Genomic DNA, 18549 nt, shown 5'->3' with positions numbered 1-18549 from the left:
AGAACTGTGCTGTTACACGGATATAAACACCCCACCTCAGATTTGTTTTCAGGAAGACTTTATAATAATAAAAGTTGATTGCTTCACTGCTTCCAAAAAGACAAAAGTGTTACTGAAACATATTCATTTTAGAATATGTGTGGCTGGAGAACACAGCTTTGCTGTTAATGGTAGATTTTTGTTCCACGCAATATGAAGTTGAAAAAAAAGTGTTTGGTTGAATATCTGGGGGGAATTTTTATGTCTTATTTGAAAAAAAAAGAGAAAATCAGCCTGACATGCTAGGCAGCATTAGCTCAGCTCAAGTCCAAAGCCCTCAGTGGGCTAGTATTCAATTTTAGGCCATTCACTGTTATCCAATATTAGTCCAACATTAGCAGGTACTTTTTTTTCCAAACTTAATGCTAGACGTAACCATAGACCACAGCCATAGCTGATAGCACGAGCTCACACTGTTTTCGTAGAATATAATGTTTATCAGGGAAAAATATTCTCCTACTCCTAAAAATTATCTCTTTTTTTTTTTCTTTTTGAATTTCTAGCAATAAAGCTTTACACAGGTACTACATCTATTCCGATAAAGCTTTATTTCTGCAACGAAGTCTATGTGGACCAGCAATGGTCAGTTAGTACTGAATTTGCTAATCTCTAATTGCATAGCTGACCGAATCAAATGAAAATTGGGCCAGAATAAAGGCAGAGGGACATGTTTGGAGCCTAGCGTATATCAAGAACCTGGCTTTGCTATGTGAGGGAGCGAGACACTGTAAACCCTCTCTCCAAGACATGTCTCTTTTGCTGCTCATGGTACAGCTCAGGCAGAAGCACCTGGTAGTTTCAAAGGGTACCGAGACTGAGTATGCTCAGACAAGGGATCGTGGCAGAATAGGGTATCCTCACATAAGGCCCTCTTTGCCATGCTACCTATGAGGAGTTTTGCACACTTCAGTCTGAGTAAAGCCTTTGTAGAGCACACACTAACTTTATTTACACCATAATCACTGAGCAAATAAACCATATTTATTCATAAGTCAGGTAGCTTGATCCAGGCAGCTAAATGTAAATGAATATAGAAAGGAAACACTAATGACATATGTTATATTTCTTCTGTGCCCTTTGGTTTGCCTTTTTCCATTCTTAAGAATTCTAAGCTGCAATTATTATTACATTTTTCTGTTATTTTACTTATGCAGTTATATATAAGGTTTTCCTCTTTGATAAAGTCACTCCAGTCAAAAGCAAATATGCTGCTACCTAGAAATGAATGGCAGAGTTTAATTCCCTGGCATTCCATCAACACCATACAAAAGAATATTTTTTAAAACATTCGCTATGGTAAGCAATGGCAAAATCTTCTGGTGGGTCAAAAATTTCCTTCTCTAATTCTCTGGCTTAATGCTTGTTATGGAAAGATGTCTCTTCTGAACCTGCACCTGCATTACTAGTTCTCAAACCCACCCATGCCAGTACACAAGAACATCTTGTTAATCTTTTCTGTCCTTCAGTCTTGTTCTCCAGTACAGGACATAAGAGGATAAACTAGTGCTGTGGATGAACTAGGATGAACTGTGCAATTCACAGTTTAGCAAAACTAACTGATATGGTGCTTAGCTTGTAAGAAAATGTTTCCTATTGTGGAGTATGTGCTCCTAGAGATTAGAAAGGTTGGGTTCAGTGCGTATTCTTTCTATATTGAAACCTGTATTTCATATAAACGTGCAAACTGGCAAGCATATATGAAGAAAAGGAAGGAAAGATACAAAGTGTTCACAATACCAGATGCAATAGTAGCTAAGCAATGCCAGGGATAGTCCAAGTGAATGAGCGAGCCCAGATCCAGGTTTTTAGAGATACTTTAATAATCCTATCTGAAATAAATTAATGATGAAACTAAGATTGCACATCAAGAAGCAGCAGCTTGTTGTATACCTTTCATTTGCTAATGTGCATTCCAAACAACATACTTAAGAGCCCAGCCATTCTTTACCTGTTAAGGCTTGACGTTAGGCTTCCAGGATTCTGTTTCTCTTGATACATTGCCAGTGTCCCTGTGTGTCCTAAAGCAATGCATATTTGCTAGAAATTCCTGAACTTTTCACCCCAGTAAACAAGAAAAGTGGTATCAGCTGTTGCAGGTTTAACTTACAATGTTAAACTCGAGTCTTACCAGACTACAGGGGCTTTTCACTTTGTCTTAAAAAGGAAGATTGTGAATCTATTTCTTCAGCTTGTATACAACAACAGCAATAATAACCTGGCACCTATTGCATGTTTTCAGCCCTTTGATGTCCAAGCAGTTTTCAAGCAGCATAATGTGCGTTATCCCTGTTTAACAAACACGGAAAGCAAAACTCAGAATATTTAAGCAAATTTCCTATACTCAAGACAACAATGTTCCCAAGCATGGAACAGAACAGTCAGTCCTGCACCTCGTTCCCTAAGCCATGCTTTTTCTCGTTAATATTAATTTTCAATTTTGTGCATTGTAACACTGGTTTAATTCAATTAGTTACTAATTTGAAGATGAGTAACTAAGATGCAAGCATCCTCAAAGTGGGTTGAACGCTGCACACATTTTATTATTGGTGTTTTAATTACTTCTATATCTTTTCTTCCTTAGACAGCTTAACTATACAGCCAAAACCTCTGTCGACGAATACATGCAGATAAAAAATATTGTTACTTTTCTTGCTGCTTTTATTATTAGTGCATTTAGCAGTACTGAATGGCTCCATCTTTTAGTATTCTGTTAATTTAAAATATTTTCTTCCTTATTTTCATTATGCAGTCAACACTTGCCTTAACTGTGTTGGCATACCAAGAGCTCAGTTCAAAAGCCTTTACTCCTGCCATCCTAAAAAAGGATTCCAAAAAGGAAAAGAAATACTATTTTTTTGAACTTACAGAGTTACATGTACAAATCTGATGCTACGAATGCTTGTTGCATTTGTCTCAAATAAATGCTTGTATTTATGTACTATGTATATTATACGTGCATCTATAAAGCCATGCACATCTTTTTATAACATGCACCGTACAATAATGAATATGCTTATATTTATCTTCTTTATGGTACTTTAAATATATATCTGTACATAATTTGCATCATGGCATTTTGGATTTAATTACATAAAATGCAGTAGCTCTTACTCATAAAATATTGTTCTGGGAAAAAAGAATGCTTCCAATTAACATAGATACATTTCCGTCTTGTGATACCTAAGTGTTGGCTGTGATTTCTTTATGTCTTTGGGAAGTTTCATTTACTTCTCTTGCTGATGGCTTCTTACTGGCTATTTTGACAATTAATTAATTGATATAACAATTTTCTATTGCTATCAGAGTACAATGGCCATTTCTCTCTTTATTCTCTTAATTTCTCTCTCTCTTAATTCCTCAAATTATGAGAAATTGAGAGTTTATATTATTTGATCCCGTACCAAGACATGGGGCCTAAAATAAATGCTGTGTCATCTTCTGTGAGCACAGTGGACGGGTATGCTCTTATCTTTATTTAAATCTTAGTTTAAACTGCCATTGATATTAATCGTGGTACAACAGGTTTTATGTACGAATTAGAAGCTATTGCTAACTGCCAAAGTTGGTCTAATAGTTTCCCTAGAAACTTCCCTAGGAGAGATTTGCCTTTCTCATACTATCAAACCTCTGGGTTGCCTGCAAAAATCTTTTCCCACTAATGGAGCTGAGAAATCACAGACAATTGGGTTTTGCTTTGCATGTGGCTTTCAACATACCAATCCAGATAAAAAATTGAGAGGTTTTTTTATTGCTTATTGTTGCTTTTTTTAATGCCTCATTTTTTCAAACTCTCCTTATTTTTTTAGCTTCACCAAAGTCAATTTTTGAATTTAATATAAAACTAACATTCCCTGGAGGACTGTGAGCTCTCCCTTCTACTGATACATTCCTTTTTTCAGTAAGCCTATGCTTCTAAGGTTGCTACCTGAGGACAGGCTCTGATTTAACCGCTTAGAATACGGTTGCAATACCGCAGTCTTCTTGTTGCTAATTAATATATATTTCATAATAGCACCTGGTCTGAAGTTGGCAGGCACTTGAAGGGCAGAGGTCTATTTCTAAGGAGCAGATGAAGGACACCAAAAAAGAAAGCATGTTAGTGATACGTGTTAGTATACCGCCGTTGGTGATCTGCATCTCCATCAGACTTCTTTTTTCTCAATCAGCATTGAAAACCACTACCTTAATTATATAAGTACCTGTAACTACAGTGAATTTATATTGTATAGGAATATTTAGTATATAAATATACTACAGTATATTTCTAGTTATATTTCTATTAACTACAAGTAAAAGGCAGCATCTTGACTGATATGCTTTTGAGAACAAACAATCCTGGGGTATCTACTGTGTGGCACAGCAGAAGTAGTCCTTGAATACTCCATTGCCGTGTGGTATTGTGAAACCACTTAGTCAAAAGCTTTATTTTCTTTAAGTTGTGTTCCTTCATTGATATGGGAATAATGCTGATATTTATCAATAATAAATAATCAGGCAAACTTAAAAAAAAGCTTTACAATGGCCAGCTATTCTGTAATAGCCCAGCACCTCTGTTTCATATGATGTTTGTTTTTCTTCATGACCTATTCCATCTGTTTAAGGAATAAAAAAGTTTCACAACATGGTGCCTGATTTATGTCCACTTCTATACATGTGTGACCTGCACAGTGACGGACCCAACTGTTATTAAAGGTCCCATGACTGTATGACCCTTTGAGCTAAATTTACCACAGAGGCTTTTTCCACTCTTTGAGGTTAACTTTTACGATTCCACAGGACTCTTACAAAAGGTCCTCTGTTAACCACTAGGTGATATGTGAAAGATAGGTGCCAGAAAAAAAAGAACAGAATGCTTAGCAAGAGACCTCATATAACATTCCTTCTGCTGTTGTGGAGCACTTCATATGCAGATGACCGGCACAAGCCTCCAGGGCAGTAGGATCTTTCCTGTTGATACAAAATGCAGTTGGTAATGCATTTTATTATACTGTTATAAAATAAGGTGCGAAGTTTCTAGAAAGCTTTACACACTTACACACATGCCTATTTGATGAATTTTCTCATATTTTAATGCATAGCCTGTTTATCATGTTTTCCTTTTATTTGCCAAGTCTATATAAATTTTATAAATACAATTTTTAGTGCTTGCTTTCATTATTAACCTAGCTGCACTACTATAAAAAGGAATATACTGCAACATTTGTAAAGACTGTACAAAGGAATGGCTATTATGTATGTAACCATTTGTTGAGCAATAACTTTGCTCTTTCAGTTTAAAAACAATTCTAACAGAGTTCAGAGCAAATTCAAAATGTATCATTTAAATCGTATATTCACTATCCAGTTCTTTGCATTTTTTTCCTCCTCTAAAGCAGAAATTGCCAAATATGCTTACACTAATATTTCCTAAAAGGAATTAACTCTCAGAGCTTTTATGACAAGTTTTTGGCTAGAAATTATAACTGCAAGTTTTTTCGTAATGCATAAACTGTTAATGTATTTATTGTAACAGGAAAAGATCTTTTTCTGCAGTACAGCAGAGAGGACGTCATGTTAGAGTTCTTTAACTGAGGTATTTTGTCCTTCAGTGATTTATAACAATAGCTGTCTGTATGTGTGTTTGACTTTAACAGGCAACAAGGAATTTTATTTTTACTTAACTTCCCCACAGTGTTTTGAATATCTTTCAGACAGGGAATACTTTCTCTGTTCTGAAGTTAGACAACAGTACTTATTCACAGTATCTAGACAAGGGTTAGGAGAAAAACAAAGGGAAGAACTACATTTCTAGGTAAGGCTTTTAGTTAACTTGGAATGAAAAATCTTTGTTCCTTTCTTTACTCCACAGAGACTAATTTTTCTAGCATGTCTTTAAATGGAAATTCCCTGCAAACTCACTAATGTTACTGTAACTTACATTCATCTTTTCCTTTCATTTATTATCCATCAGTATTGTTCCTTTTTTTTTTTTTTTCCCAAATGTGATTGACCTTTAAACCTGTTGTTATCAAACTGCAAGAAAGAGATAGAGACTCTTTTCAGCTGCCTTCGTTCCCATGTGACCTGCAGGGAGAACAGATTCAAAATAGACTAGTTCCTCCCAGGGCAATACAAGACAGAAGAGAAAAGCACTGTCATTTCCGAACAGCTAGAGTAAATTCAGCATGAAAAAGGAAGGAGTTGCAGCGTGTTAGAATTCTTCCTCCACAGCCTGGATTATTACGGGAGATGTATTTCAAAGGTTTTAAAAAGCAGAGGATTTAAGAAATACTTTGAAATGGAGTACTTTGAGAAAGAGCTTTGTAAGGACAACTGATGTTTGCCTGCTAGAAATACTGAAGGATTTTTTCAAAATGAGCATTGTTATGAAGCCAAGATCCCGATCTACCAGCTCCTTAAGGACTGCCGATGCAATGTGGTAACGTGTTTGATTTGTTTCTTTCAAGCTCCCCTTGCTATTATGACACATAGACCTGTCCCAAGAAAGTCACAGGGTTTAATTTTGACTTGATAGATTTTGCATGGTTATTGAAGACGTTCAGCTGCTGAGTTTCAAAATTAATAGTAAGAAACAAAATTATTTTGCTTTTTCTTGTACAATATTGTGTGTAGCATTTTATTAAAGAGAACCTATTACATGCCCTTTTTTAATGCATTACATATGTTTTTCCCATTCAGTAGTCAGGTTCAGTCCTTGCACTTACAGGTACTTTCTAAAAATCTTCAGTAGATTTATTACAGGAACAAAGTTATAAAGCTTGCAGTTCTGGAGGCTGGGGGGTAAAATGAAGCTATAGTTTGCAGGAGCTATTTTGGGATACTTACATGTAATTTTGCTGCATAAATAGACTGACTGGTAGAGATAAGTGTCCTGGCAGGAGATAGACTTTATAGTATCATGTGTGAGACTGTGCTGTTTTATGCTTCACGCATTTCCCCTCCTCTCAGAGGAGTAGAAGCAGCCTGTAATAGTGATCTGTGTGTATGATTTTCTTGCAGATTTTTCAGTTAGCAATCAGCAAAGTTCTTTCTTTTGATTAATTATTTTTTCTTGTGAGAACTTTATGCTTTGTATAGCTTAATAAGCACCAACGGGACAGGTTTCTATTAGGTATGCAAAATAAATTTCCTCTTCTCTTTTAATGTCTCCCACATTTTTTTCTTCTCTCTGTGTTTTTAATAAAACCACCAACATTTTAATAAACACATAATAGACTAATTGTTCAGGGCTATATTTAAGTGGTATAAAATGATGCATTTTAAAATATAAGCTTTGTTTAGAAATAAACAGCTCATGTGTTACTGTGGGATAGACTAGTAAGTAAATACATTTCTTTGTGAGGATATATATCAAGTTAATTGAACATTAGCCTATTAAAAAGTCTATGTTTCATATAGTCTTGGTTCTGAGTTAAAGCCATGTCCGTGCTACCATTAAAGCAGTTAGTAATTTTTTCCAGTTATGCTTTACTAAAACCATTTTGTAGTAAAAGAAAATGAAATAACTACACTACTCAAGCTAAAGAGTAGTCCCAGTTGTTCTTGGAAACTGCTAAGGAAGAGTTTTGCTGAAGTAACTGCAATATGTAATAGCTGTATATCTTTATTAAAATGTAATAAAGTAATACTATGTCAGTGAACTATATATTGTTAAAGTGTTACACTCTGCAGGGTGACTCCAAGGTAGTAAGCTAAAACAAACATACCTTAATTATTACATACAACTATGGAAATAAATCAGTATCTTTCTGATTAATTCTTGTGCCTTTCAATTATTTATTTTTTGACGGCTTGCATTGATTCTTGCAGGAAAAAAAAAGACATCATTTCAAAGAAAAAAATCCTCATAGCTGATACATGCAGGCTGATTTGACCACCAAGTGTTCTGTCTAAAATACCTGCCTGCTTCCCTTTTGTTGCCAGTGCCTTTAGTTATAATGTTCATCAGGTGGGTGAGAATACCTGTTCTGCTAATTGTGAACTGGGAGTCCTCAGCTACCCTGCCATTTGGAAACACTAACTGAGCTTGGAGGTGGCTCTCGGGGAGATCCTTGGAGGCTGACTAGACGAGGTACATGCTGTTCTCTGGCGGCATGGAGCGAAGCCAGGCAAGCCCTGCCCCAGCCTGAGACCAGAGGGAAACTGAAGGGCAGAGGGAGGAGAGAACAGGAGCAAGCCGCCGGCCACCCCACACCAAGCTCAGCGCCTGGCCACCTCCAGGCAGGTGGCAGCTCACGCCAGCCTACCCAACCCACACTGCCCAGCCCAGCAACCCTCATGGTGGGCCTGAGCAAGGCCGGCTTCCAAATCACCTGCACGACTTTGGTTGGTGTTCTTCATCACCAGACTCGGGAGTCTGCGGGTTTGTCCCTGTGGGTCAGCGCCGCTCCCTGCAGTTCTGTGGGGCAGAGCAGCAACATTACAGTCTCACCACAGTATCAAACAGCGCTGAAATGCTTAGGGACAAGTAACGTGATGAAGTCAGGAGCACTGATGAATGTTCAGGCCAGGAGGCAGGGAGAGCTATAGCATGCAATTCTCCTTTCTTTTATCTGTTAACATAGCAATCCTGCTCTGTGCTGGAGGAGCAGGGGTGACTGGGTGGAAGGAGAAGATGGGAGAATGTGAGAAGGAAAGCCACAGAGGGGTTTGAGGGTGTCGGGAGCACAGGGACTGAGTGACACGGTTGTACTGAAGTATGGATATCCCTCTTGCAACGGTTTGACAGAAGTGGTCCCATGATGTCCTTGCACTGCCGTTTCCCACAGGAACAAAGTTCCCACGAAGAATAGAAACCAGGTTCCTGACACAAGAGCCAGAAAGAGTGTGGAAAAGACTTAGAGACAAGGCAGAGAAACGTCTGCTCTTGGTTCCTTGAAATCACACTCACCGTCTGGTGACCTCACATAATTTCCAATTACACTTCTAGTAGTTGAAGATGTTGATTACAGTCCACTGGAAAAGTTCAGTGCAAGCTGCACAATATCCAAACTCATGGGGATGCTGAAGTACCAAATATCATATGCAGAATTAGGGGATTTCTGAATGCTGAACAAAGCCTGCAAGCTAGAGATGACATTTCCTTCATGAAGTCTGACTTTGATGGAATTCGTAGGTGACTTCATTTAGCAAAATCGGTTTTCATAAGCAGTACAGGCCTCAAATTATGACAACCATAGAAATGTGAGGCGGTATATGTGCTTTTATTTGTTCCGCCAGTGTCAGTGGTAATGAGGAAGCCAGCATAGTCAGCATTACAGTATTTTCCAGAGTGTGATATATTAAACAGTGTAATTTTTACAAAATGAAATGGGGACAAATGCTATTTTCTCTAGTGAATTAAGGGTGGAGTTTGAGGTGGTCAAGTATTACATTTTCTAACAATATAAGACATGTCCTACTGGGCCTGACCAATGGTCTACCTAACCTAGTATTCTGTCTTCACCTGCAGCAACAGGAGAACATGAAAGTCTGTCCAATTTCTGCAGTCCATTCCCATCGTATTGCCCAGCATCTACTAGTGTTGTATTAGGGATATTACAGGGTTCACTCTTGCCTATTCCCTTTAGAGTCCATCTAAGGACCTGTTGCTTATGGATTTGTCTAATCTCTTCTTTGAATTTCCTGATACTGTCTTCCCCCACAGCCTTCTGACAACCTTTCTGACTACGTAGGAAAGCAGTTTCTTCACTGTGCTTTCAAGTGGTGTCCTACTGGCTTCAACAAGTGTCCCTTAGTTCTGTCATTGTGGCATTTGGTGAAAGATTCTGCATTCACTTTATCCATCAACGGCATGATTTTGTAAAGCTCAGTCATAACCTCCTCAGCCTTTTCCTGTGGAAACTGAAGAGTTGTAGGCTGCTTAGATTTGCCTAATAAGGCTGCTGACCCATCCCTTGATCATTTTAGATGCCATTCGTTGTATTTCCTCAACCACCACTGTGTCCTTGAAATACAGAGACCAGACAGCACACATCACTCAAGACGTGAAAACACCAAGGTTTTTATACAGTGGTAAAATTATGCCTGCTTTTTTTCTCAGTACCTGTGTTGGTGATGCCCAGTATGCTGTCAGCTTTTTTGACGGCCATTTCAAGTTGAGTCAGTGATTTTAGAGAATTTTTACTGTTTTTTATTGCCAGTACAATCTTTTGGCACGGTCTCATCTCTGCACTTTTTTTAGAGCAGAAGTATTAGACTTGCCAATGTAAAATCCAATTACTTTAACATGAATGTGATCAGAACTGCTGTCTTGAAATAATAAATGTTTTTTAAACAAACAAAAATATTAAAAACCATGCTGAACAGAACAAATGGCAAAGTTTTACTCCAGCAAAGAAAGGACTCTTCCTCAGAGGCATTCTCTTTCAAGCTACATACAGAAAAACATACATAATATTCTTTCCACACTGCATGCAAGCACAAGATGTAGTTCTCTGCCACTCACTGTAGTGTACAAACAATCCACTCTCAATTTCCCTGAAGATATAATCTTGTCTTTACAGCACAGTTTTTTCTTACACCTTCTCCCTGTGCACACCTGTAGATTATCAGGTCGTGGACAAAGCTCCATTCAAATGTAACTGGACCGTGAGGCCAGTGGAGATGAGGCACTTCAATGTTATCCCTAGCACAACGTAAGGGAGAGGGCAGCAAGCTTCATGGGGAGCTCACTTGACAGCTCAGCCTGAATGATCAAAAGCCCATTTACAGCTGGTTCAGCTGAGGATAGGAGGTAGCACAAACCTGGATCAATGTTGAAATGCCTTGATAGGAGTCCTCTCCCTTTTATTCCCTTCCATTACACCATGGCTGAACTAGTTGATTACATTTTTTTCCGAGATAAGGAGCACCTTTCTTCCGACATGATTTCCTGAGAAGCACACTTATAGTGTAAGGCATAACAGAAAGGATTCAGCTCACCTAAAGATACATGTCTGCCACACCTGACCTAGTAAGCAAGAAATACTTGTTTTCACGGTATGACTTACATCATGTATTTTAGATGTCTGCCTCAAGAGGAGATGTGCTCTTGATGTCACTGATTTTATCAATGAAAGCTCCACTGAATATGTATAATACATATAAATGGAATCTAAATTGTATATGGGCACCTGCAGTGTGCACATTTAACCAGATTAATTATTTCTAATGCAATTAGCTTATACTGAATACATACTTTAATATTTAGTAGTTGTAGCATTATTTTATAATTTAAGGAGAGTATTTATATTAAAAAAGGGAGGTCTAGTACAGAATATAATGTTTTGGAACACAGCAGCAAGAATAAACCAACTACTTAGGCTGAATGTAATACTGAAAGAACCTTGTGCTCAAAGTGTGGTCAATTGACGTACATGAAGTCACTAAGCAGTGATGTCATCATTCTAATGGCAGCACAAATGACTCAACCTTATTACTTTGATTCCCATCGGATTTCAGCTACAGTGGGTTTTAATTCAGACTAATATGCACCAGAGCATGTTTCTTAAGTCATGTTACAAAACACATAAGTAGATTCCTGCACTCTTTTATTTCTTGACATTGGTGACACTGTGAAGATGTATGCATGTATGACTTAAATAGGTGCATGACATGGCTATAGTATGATATGATGTGATCTTTTAAATAATTTTTCTTTCATCAAAAATTATGAAACATTTTCAAACCTGTTATGTATAAAAAGAACAGTGCACAGGTTTAGAGGCTAAGTGGCAGAAACTGATGTTGCTCATCTGACCTCTGTTTTGAGGATTCAAGAAGCACAGAGAGGAGCTCATGACTTAAATTTGTTTCTTCTCCATTTCGTTTGCTAGTTTTGTAACACCATCTGATGGTGATATTTAACACTAATACACTCAAAACCTCAAGTCAAAAATGCTTTTCTTTATAGGTGTTTAAGAAAGACCTTTCCCCTTCTATGAAAGTGTTAAGCATTAAAAAAAGGAAGTTTGCCTCAGATGTATGAATAATTGTTTTTGTCAGAGATTTCAAAATAAATTCAGCACAAATCAGTTGAAAACTTTAATTTCAGTAGTTTCATTGTGCTTTGTTTCAATTTAATAATTTAAAATTATTATCAAGTCAACTATTTGAATAAAAAATTGTCAGACTAGAAAAAAAGGGCTTTATTTTGATGAAAAAAGGTTTTGTTAATTCTGAAGTTTATCCTTAAGTTTCTTTTAATAATAATAGTAATTTATTTTTTTGTGAAAGCTTTCAGTTTTGGTGAAATTATATTGTTTAGTTATCAACATTTTGAAGGAATTCCCATGTGTAATTATATAAGACCCTATAGACAAATAGCTCTATAACATGTACCCATAACATGTTTCAAAGAAAGAAGGACATAGATGCTACATACATAGAGTGCAAGACAACACATGGCAAAGGCTTGCACGTTGATGCCAGCTGTGCTGTCCTGGGAATGGGTGGGATGATGCTGTACCAAGGCCAGTTAGCCCTCCGCCACAGTGATATGGCTACACTGCTTTCTGAATCCCAATGACTCACTCCACATGGTGTCGTACTACATCTTGTAGCTGCTGCCAGCATCCACACACACAAACATCAGGGCAGATTCCAGGAAGCACTTTTAGGAGATTCTTTCCAAGAGGTATATATAGAGAAAAAACAGCCAGTCGCTACAAAAGCTTCTTGGTTGCTGCTGTGCTGAGGTGTCCCCTTACACAAGATCAGTTACATAAGATGATCTTCCTTCTTAGAGCTTTATATTCATAATCATCTTTATTGTCTCAGAAATGTCCATATTTAGTGATTTGGAGCTTGTGAGCTGTGCTGTCATTTCACATGTGATGTTTCTTTGACTTAGCCAATATCTATTTTCCTCTTGTCATACCCCTATACATTTGCCTTATTATCCAGGGTCCAACTCCATAGCTAGTTTACTCTTACTTCCCCTCTTTTTTCTTTTGCGCTTTTTCAGTCCTCCTAGTTTGCATTTAAATCTTCCTTTCCAAATGAGTTTGAAATAGCCTTCCTCATTTGAATGTCATGAAAATTTGCCTTTGAGAGATGGCAGTTATTTTCATAATGTTAACTTCTTTTCATGAAAAAAAACACTTGGCCTTTAAAACTTCCAGATATAAAATAGCTATTTATATGCCTAAAACTAAGCAATTGCATAATTGTGTTACTGCATAGCATCATAGAATCATAGAATCATTTTTGTTGGAACGGACCTTTAAGATCATCAAGTCCAACCATCAACCTAGCACTGCCAAGTCCATCACTAAACCATGGCCCTAAGCACCACGTCTACACATCTTTTAAATACCTCCAGGGATGGTGACTCAACCACTTCCCTGGGCAGCCTGTTCCAATGTTTGATAACGCTTTTGGTGAAGAAATTTTTCCTGATATCCAATCTAAACCTCCCCTGGCACGACTTGAGGCCATTTCTTCTCATCCTATTGCTTGTTACCTGGGAGAAGAGACCAACACCTGCATCACTACAACCTCCTTTCAAGTAGTTGTAGAGAGCGATAAGGTCTCCCCTCAGGCTCCTTTTCTCCAGACTAAACAACCTCAGTTCCCTTAGCCACTCCTCATCAGACTTGTGCTCTAGACCCTTCACCAGCTTCATTGCCTCACTCATTGGAGTCATTGGACTCACTCCAGCACCTCAATGTCTTTCTCGTAGTGAGGGCCCCAAAACTGAACACAGTATTCGAGGTGTGGCCTCACCAGTACCGAGTACAGGGGGACGATCACTTCCCTAGTCCTGGTGGCCACACTATTTCTGATAAAAGTCAGAATGCTGTTGGCCTTTTTGGCCACCTGGGCACATTGCTGGCTCATATTCAGCCGGCTATCGACCAACGCCCCAGGTCCTTTTCCACCAGGCAGCTTTCCAGCCACTCTTCCCCAAGCCTGTAGTGTTGCATGGGGTTGTTGTGACCCAAGTGCAGGACCTGACACTTGGCCTTGTTGAACCTCATACTGTTGGCCTCAGCCCATCGATCCAGCCTGTCGAGATCCCTCTGCAGAGCCTTCCTGCCCTCAAACAGATCAACACTCCTGCCCAACTTGGTGTTGTCTGCAAACTTACTGAGGGTGCACTCGATCCCCTCGTCCAGCTCATTGATAAAGATATGGAACAGAACTGGCCCCAATACTGAGCCCTGGGGAACACCACTTGTGACTGGCCACCAACTGGATTTAACTCCATTCACCACAACTCTTTGAGCCCAGTCACCAGGCAGTTTTTTACCCAGTGAAGGGTATGCCTATCCAAGCCATGAGCAGCCAGTTTCTCCAGGAGAATGCTGTGTGTAATGGTGTCAAAGGCTTTACTAAAGTCTAGGTAGACAACATCCACAGCCTTTCCCTCATCCAGTAAGTGAGTCACCTTGTCATAGAAGGAGATCAGGTTAGTCAAGCAGGACCTGCCTTTCATAAACCCATGCTGGTTGAGCCTTATCACCTGCTTGTCCTGTACATACCATGTGATGGCACTCAAGGTGATCTGCTCCATAACATTTCCTGGCACCAAGGTCAAACTGACAGGCTTATAGTTCCCCAGATCCTCCTTTCGGCCCTTCTTGTAGACGGGTGTCACATTTGCTAATTTCCAGTCAACTGGGACCTCCCCGGTTAGCCAGGACTGCTGATAAATGATGGAATGTGGCTTGGTGAGCACTTCTGCCAGCTACCTCAGGACCCTTGAGTGGATGCCCATAGACTTGTGTGTGTCTAAGTGATGTAGCAGGTCGCTAATCTGTTCAGCCAGGCCGGTCTTCTTCCCTGCCAGCTCATCTTCTGGCACATGGAGGCGGCCTGCTCGTGCGCCTTTCAGATTTTGTTCTTGAAGAATGTCAAGACTTCCTGGACTCTTTTGCCCTTCAGGACTGCCTCCCAAGGACTCTGTCAACCAGGCTCCTATCGAAGGTCGCAGTTCTGCTGACTCACTCCTTACTTCTCCAAGATTGAAAACTCTTTATCATTTCATGATCACTATGCCCAACATGGCCTCCAGCCATCTCATCACTCACAAGTCCTTCTCTGTTCGCAAACAAGAGGTCCAGTGGGGCGCCCTCCCTAGCTGGCTCACTCAGCAGCTATGTCAGGAAGTTATCTTCCACACACTCCAGGAACCTCCTAGAGCATTTCCTCTCTGCTGTATTGTATTTCCAGCAGACATCTGGTAAGCTGAAGTCCCCCCTGAGAACAAGGACTAGTGATCATGAGACTTCTCCCAGCTGCTTATAGAATATTTCGTCTGCCTCTTTATCCTGGTTGGGTGGTCTATGACAGACTCCCACCATGATATCTGTCTTGTTGGCCTTCCCACTGGTTCTCACCCATAAACGCTCAACCCTATCGTCACCATTCTCAAGCTCTAGACAGTCAAAACACTCCTTAACATACAGGGCCACCCCATCACCTCTCCTACCTTGCCTATCCCTTCTGAAGAGTTTATAGCCATCCATTGCAGCACTCCAGTTGTGTGAGTCATCCCACCATGTTTCTGTGATGGCAACTATGTCATAGTTTTCCTGCTGCACAACGGCTTCCAGCTCCTCCTGTTTGTTGCCCATGCTGCCTGCATTGGTGTAGATGCACTTCAGTTGAGCTATTGATCCCACCACCTTTTTAGGGGGAGAAGCCCTAATTCCTACATGACCGTTCTCAGGCACGTCCATGGTTTCTAACCCAGCAATAACCCTTGTGTATTTGCTGTCACATGGATCTCCATCCTCTGCCTCCTCTGAGATGGCAGACTGAAGGAAGCTTTTGTCCTTCCTTGTTCAGCCTCTCCTGTGCTGTTTGACACCCTTTGTGCTGTATCACAAATCCAGTTATGTTGTAAACATCTTAATCCTTTTAGTTTATTTGCACTTTAGATGCATGATGCTTGTAAACTTGGACAAGTGTGCTTTTGTGGACATGTATATATCTACATATAACATATTGTATATGTTATATACTATAACTTGCAGTTTCCTCTTTTGTATCTCTGTATTTTCCAAGTGTGTCCTGTGTGCTAAAAACTTGATTTAGCCCTCACAAATTATGTTTCTTCATATTTAATGTGAGAAGCCTCAGTGTGGTAAAGTTTGTACTCCTTATGATGTATATGACTGAATGAAGTGCATCACACTTCTGTAAGTGACCCCCTTTGTCTTAAGAGTTTGTAGTCTTACTATCATCTCATGCCATCCTAAGGTGTCTGAATTAAGTTGTATGTGTACATACTCTCTTCTTTTTCCCATCCTAACTTCTGTTCCAGTCAAGTTTTTTTAATTCATAAAAATGTATCTGCTTCTCTTATTTTCCACTTGACATAGTTCCAGTAATTTTTATATAAACCTAAGTCTTATAGTCATGTAAGATTCTCAGCTCTCACATTTGAAAAGAAAAGATTTAATGATGACAGGAAGGTTGTAAATTTGAATTCAAAGTTTAAAAAAAGGTAAGAAAAAGCTCTGTTATTTGTTTTTAAAATCTCACCATTTTAAAGGCAATCTCATCACCCATGCTTGTATAGTTGATGGAGGAAATGGCGTAGGTCTAGAGGGGCATTCAGAAAACCACGAATGACATTGTAACACAGGCAGGTGCTCCTAGCTTTCCTCTGAGCTCTTTCCCCAGGGTCTGCCGGGGAGCCTGGCCTGTGCCAGACATCTGTGCAAATCTGTGCTGTAAATCTTCCCTGCATGATCTATAAACAAACATTTTTTCAAGTTTTGCCAAGTGATGTTTGCAACCTTTCAGAAAACAAACCCCATCTTTTTCTTTTATGTATTTACTTCTTATTCTTGATTCATGTGTATATTTACTTTTTGTGCTTTGCATAAAGATGTTACGATAGCGCCTTTATCTGCTGGGGTTGCAACGCACATAGGAAAAAGGAAACATAGAGGAAGGACGTCTGATAGACTGAAATGCCTTTTCACAAATGCTAGATAGAGTTCGTCCAATTCCTCTATGCATTTTTTTCAACAGTTTTAGTCTGTTAAGTCTGAAAGTGCATAAAAAATTTCTCGGCAGGTATAGCCCCATTTTATAGACAGAAATATGATGAAGTAAAGATGAACATTTAAAAGTTAGCAGGCCTGCACTTGCAGTAAGACTGTAAGACCACTATTTAAGCTAGCTCTGACAGACGCAATAATGGTAAAATGGAACATGTTCACTTACAACAAATGAAAATTTACAACAAATGAAAATGTCAAATTGCAAAAGAACAATAACATCAGTACATCTGCTGGTAGATGTTCTGGTTATACTCATCAGCAGATGTTTTTCAGTAGCAGAGGCCATATTAGTCTCCTGTTGCTGTTCTTGCATACTTTTTTGGCTACCAAAAAGAAACATACACAGAGTTACCCTAAGAAGGTCAGTAATGGATAAGGAAAAAAAACACCATACATTCTTTTGGACTGGAGATGGAACTAAGGCACTGAAGGGATCCCTTGCTGGTGATGGAGAACCAAGTCCCCTTTTCCACCCACTTCCATTGTAACACAAGTTTTTTTCTAAGCCTGTTCAGTGATGTGAAAGCAATTAAAAATGTACAAAGGACTTCTCCACTTGAACATGTTTCTCTAAGGTAGAGCTTGAAAGCAGTTTGTAGCTAGGCAGCTAGGCTAAAGGTGACATTTAAGGAAATGTTGCTAATACTTCTAAATGAATTTCAGGTTTTTTTCATGTCTTCTTCAATTTTACATTACTTTAGTCTGAAAACGGTATTGAATTCTGAAGTTGAAATATGGTATAATTCTACAGTAATTTAATTTCCTACTATTCTTATTATCTCTGCCAATTATTCAACCACCTGGATGTTGAACAATTCATTAAATACAGGCTGCTGTTTCAAATAGACTCTGCTCAGGCCGTTCCTGCTGTCTTGTTTACTGGAGAAGAAATCTGTTCATTTAAATGGAAGAAACTCTATACCATAAATTAAGCAAATGCTTATTTACAGCAGCAGACAATTGGGTTTGGATAGCTTTTCCTTCCTGGCTTGTATTCTGGCTCTTGTTCCTTTCGTCTCTAAATTTCTTTGGATTTATTTACCCTTTAATACCCTTGTTCCACAATTTATTTTGTCAGAGATTCTGAAAAAGTCAAACCAGACATGTTTCTGTTCTTTTTACAAAATAGGGCTAAAAAGAGGAATTGTGTGTGTGTCAGAAACTATTGTGATTTATTCCTCTCCAGAGTGGAAAACAATGATGTTTCCTTAACTTCTTTTCTGTCTTTATTCTACAGTCTCTATTCTACTTTATTCTACTGTGTCTTTTCTGTGACAAGGAAAAAAACATTCTGCTTAAGTCAGGCTGTCTGCTCTTTGGTTTACATCTTGTATAGTGAGTATTTTGGCTGTTTTGCCCACAAAGTATTCAGTATCGTAGATCCAGTTTTACATCACCTTTCATAATTTTCAGATCTTTTCTTATGATTTAGCAAACAGACTTTTAAAATTTGAAATTTCCCTCCTCAGCAGCTCATGATACACCAAAACCTGCACTGTAAGTGTCCCAA

At 38.8% G+C, this 18549-nt stretch overlaps 1 protein-coding gene across 4 annotated transcripts in view; it reads left to right on the top strand.

Annotated features, from left to right (window-relative positions):
* Window positions 1-18549, top strand: part of PDE4D (phosphodiesterase 4D) — a 564892-nt gene that overhangs the window by 390147 nt on the left and 156196 nt on the right. The window contains exon 1 of one of the 4 annotated variants that reach the window (XM_068422801.1): window positions 3184-6457. The exons of the other annotated variants lie outside the window; for them this stretch is intronic. Within the exon in view, the coding sequence (XP_068278902.1) occupies window positions 6393-6457 (65 nt within the window). The 5' untranslated portion in view covers window positions 3184-6392. Of the gene's footprint in view, window positions 1-3183; window positions 6458-18549 lie in introns of those variants that run through there. 4 annotated transcript variants of the gene reach the window in all.

This window comes from Nyctibius grandis, chromosome Z, assembly GCF_013368605.1.
Source record: "Nyctibius grandis isolate bNycGra1 chromosome Z, bNycGra1.pri, whole genome shotgun sequence".
NCBI classification, from domain to species: Eukaryota; Metazoa; Chordata; class Aves; order Nyctibiiformes; family Nyctibiidae; genus Nyctibius; species Nyctibius grandis.
Note: the sequence above shows the minus strand (reverse complement) of the source record. Positions and strands in the feature narration are given on the sequence as shown.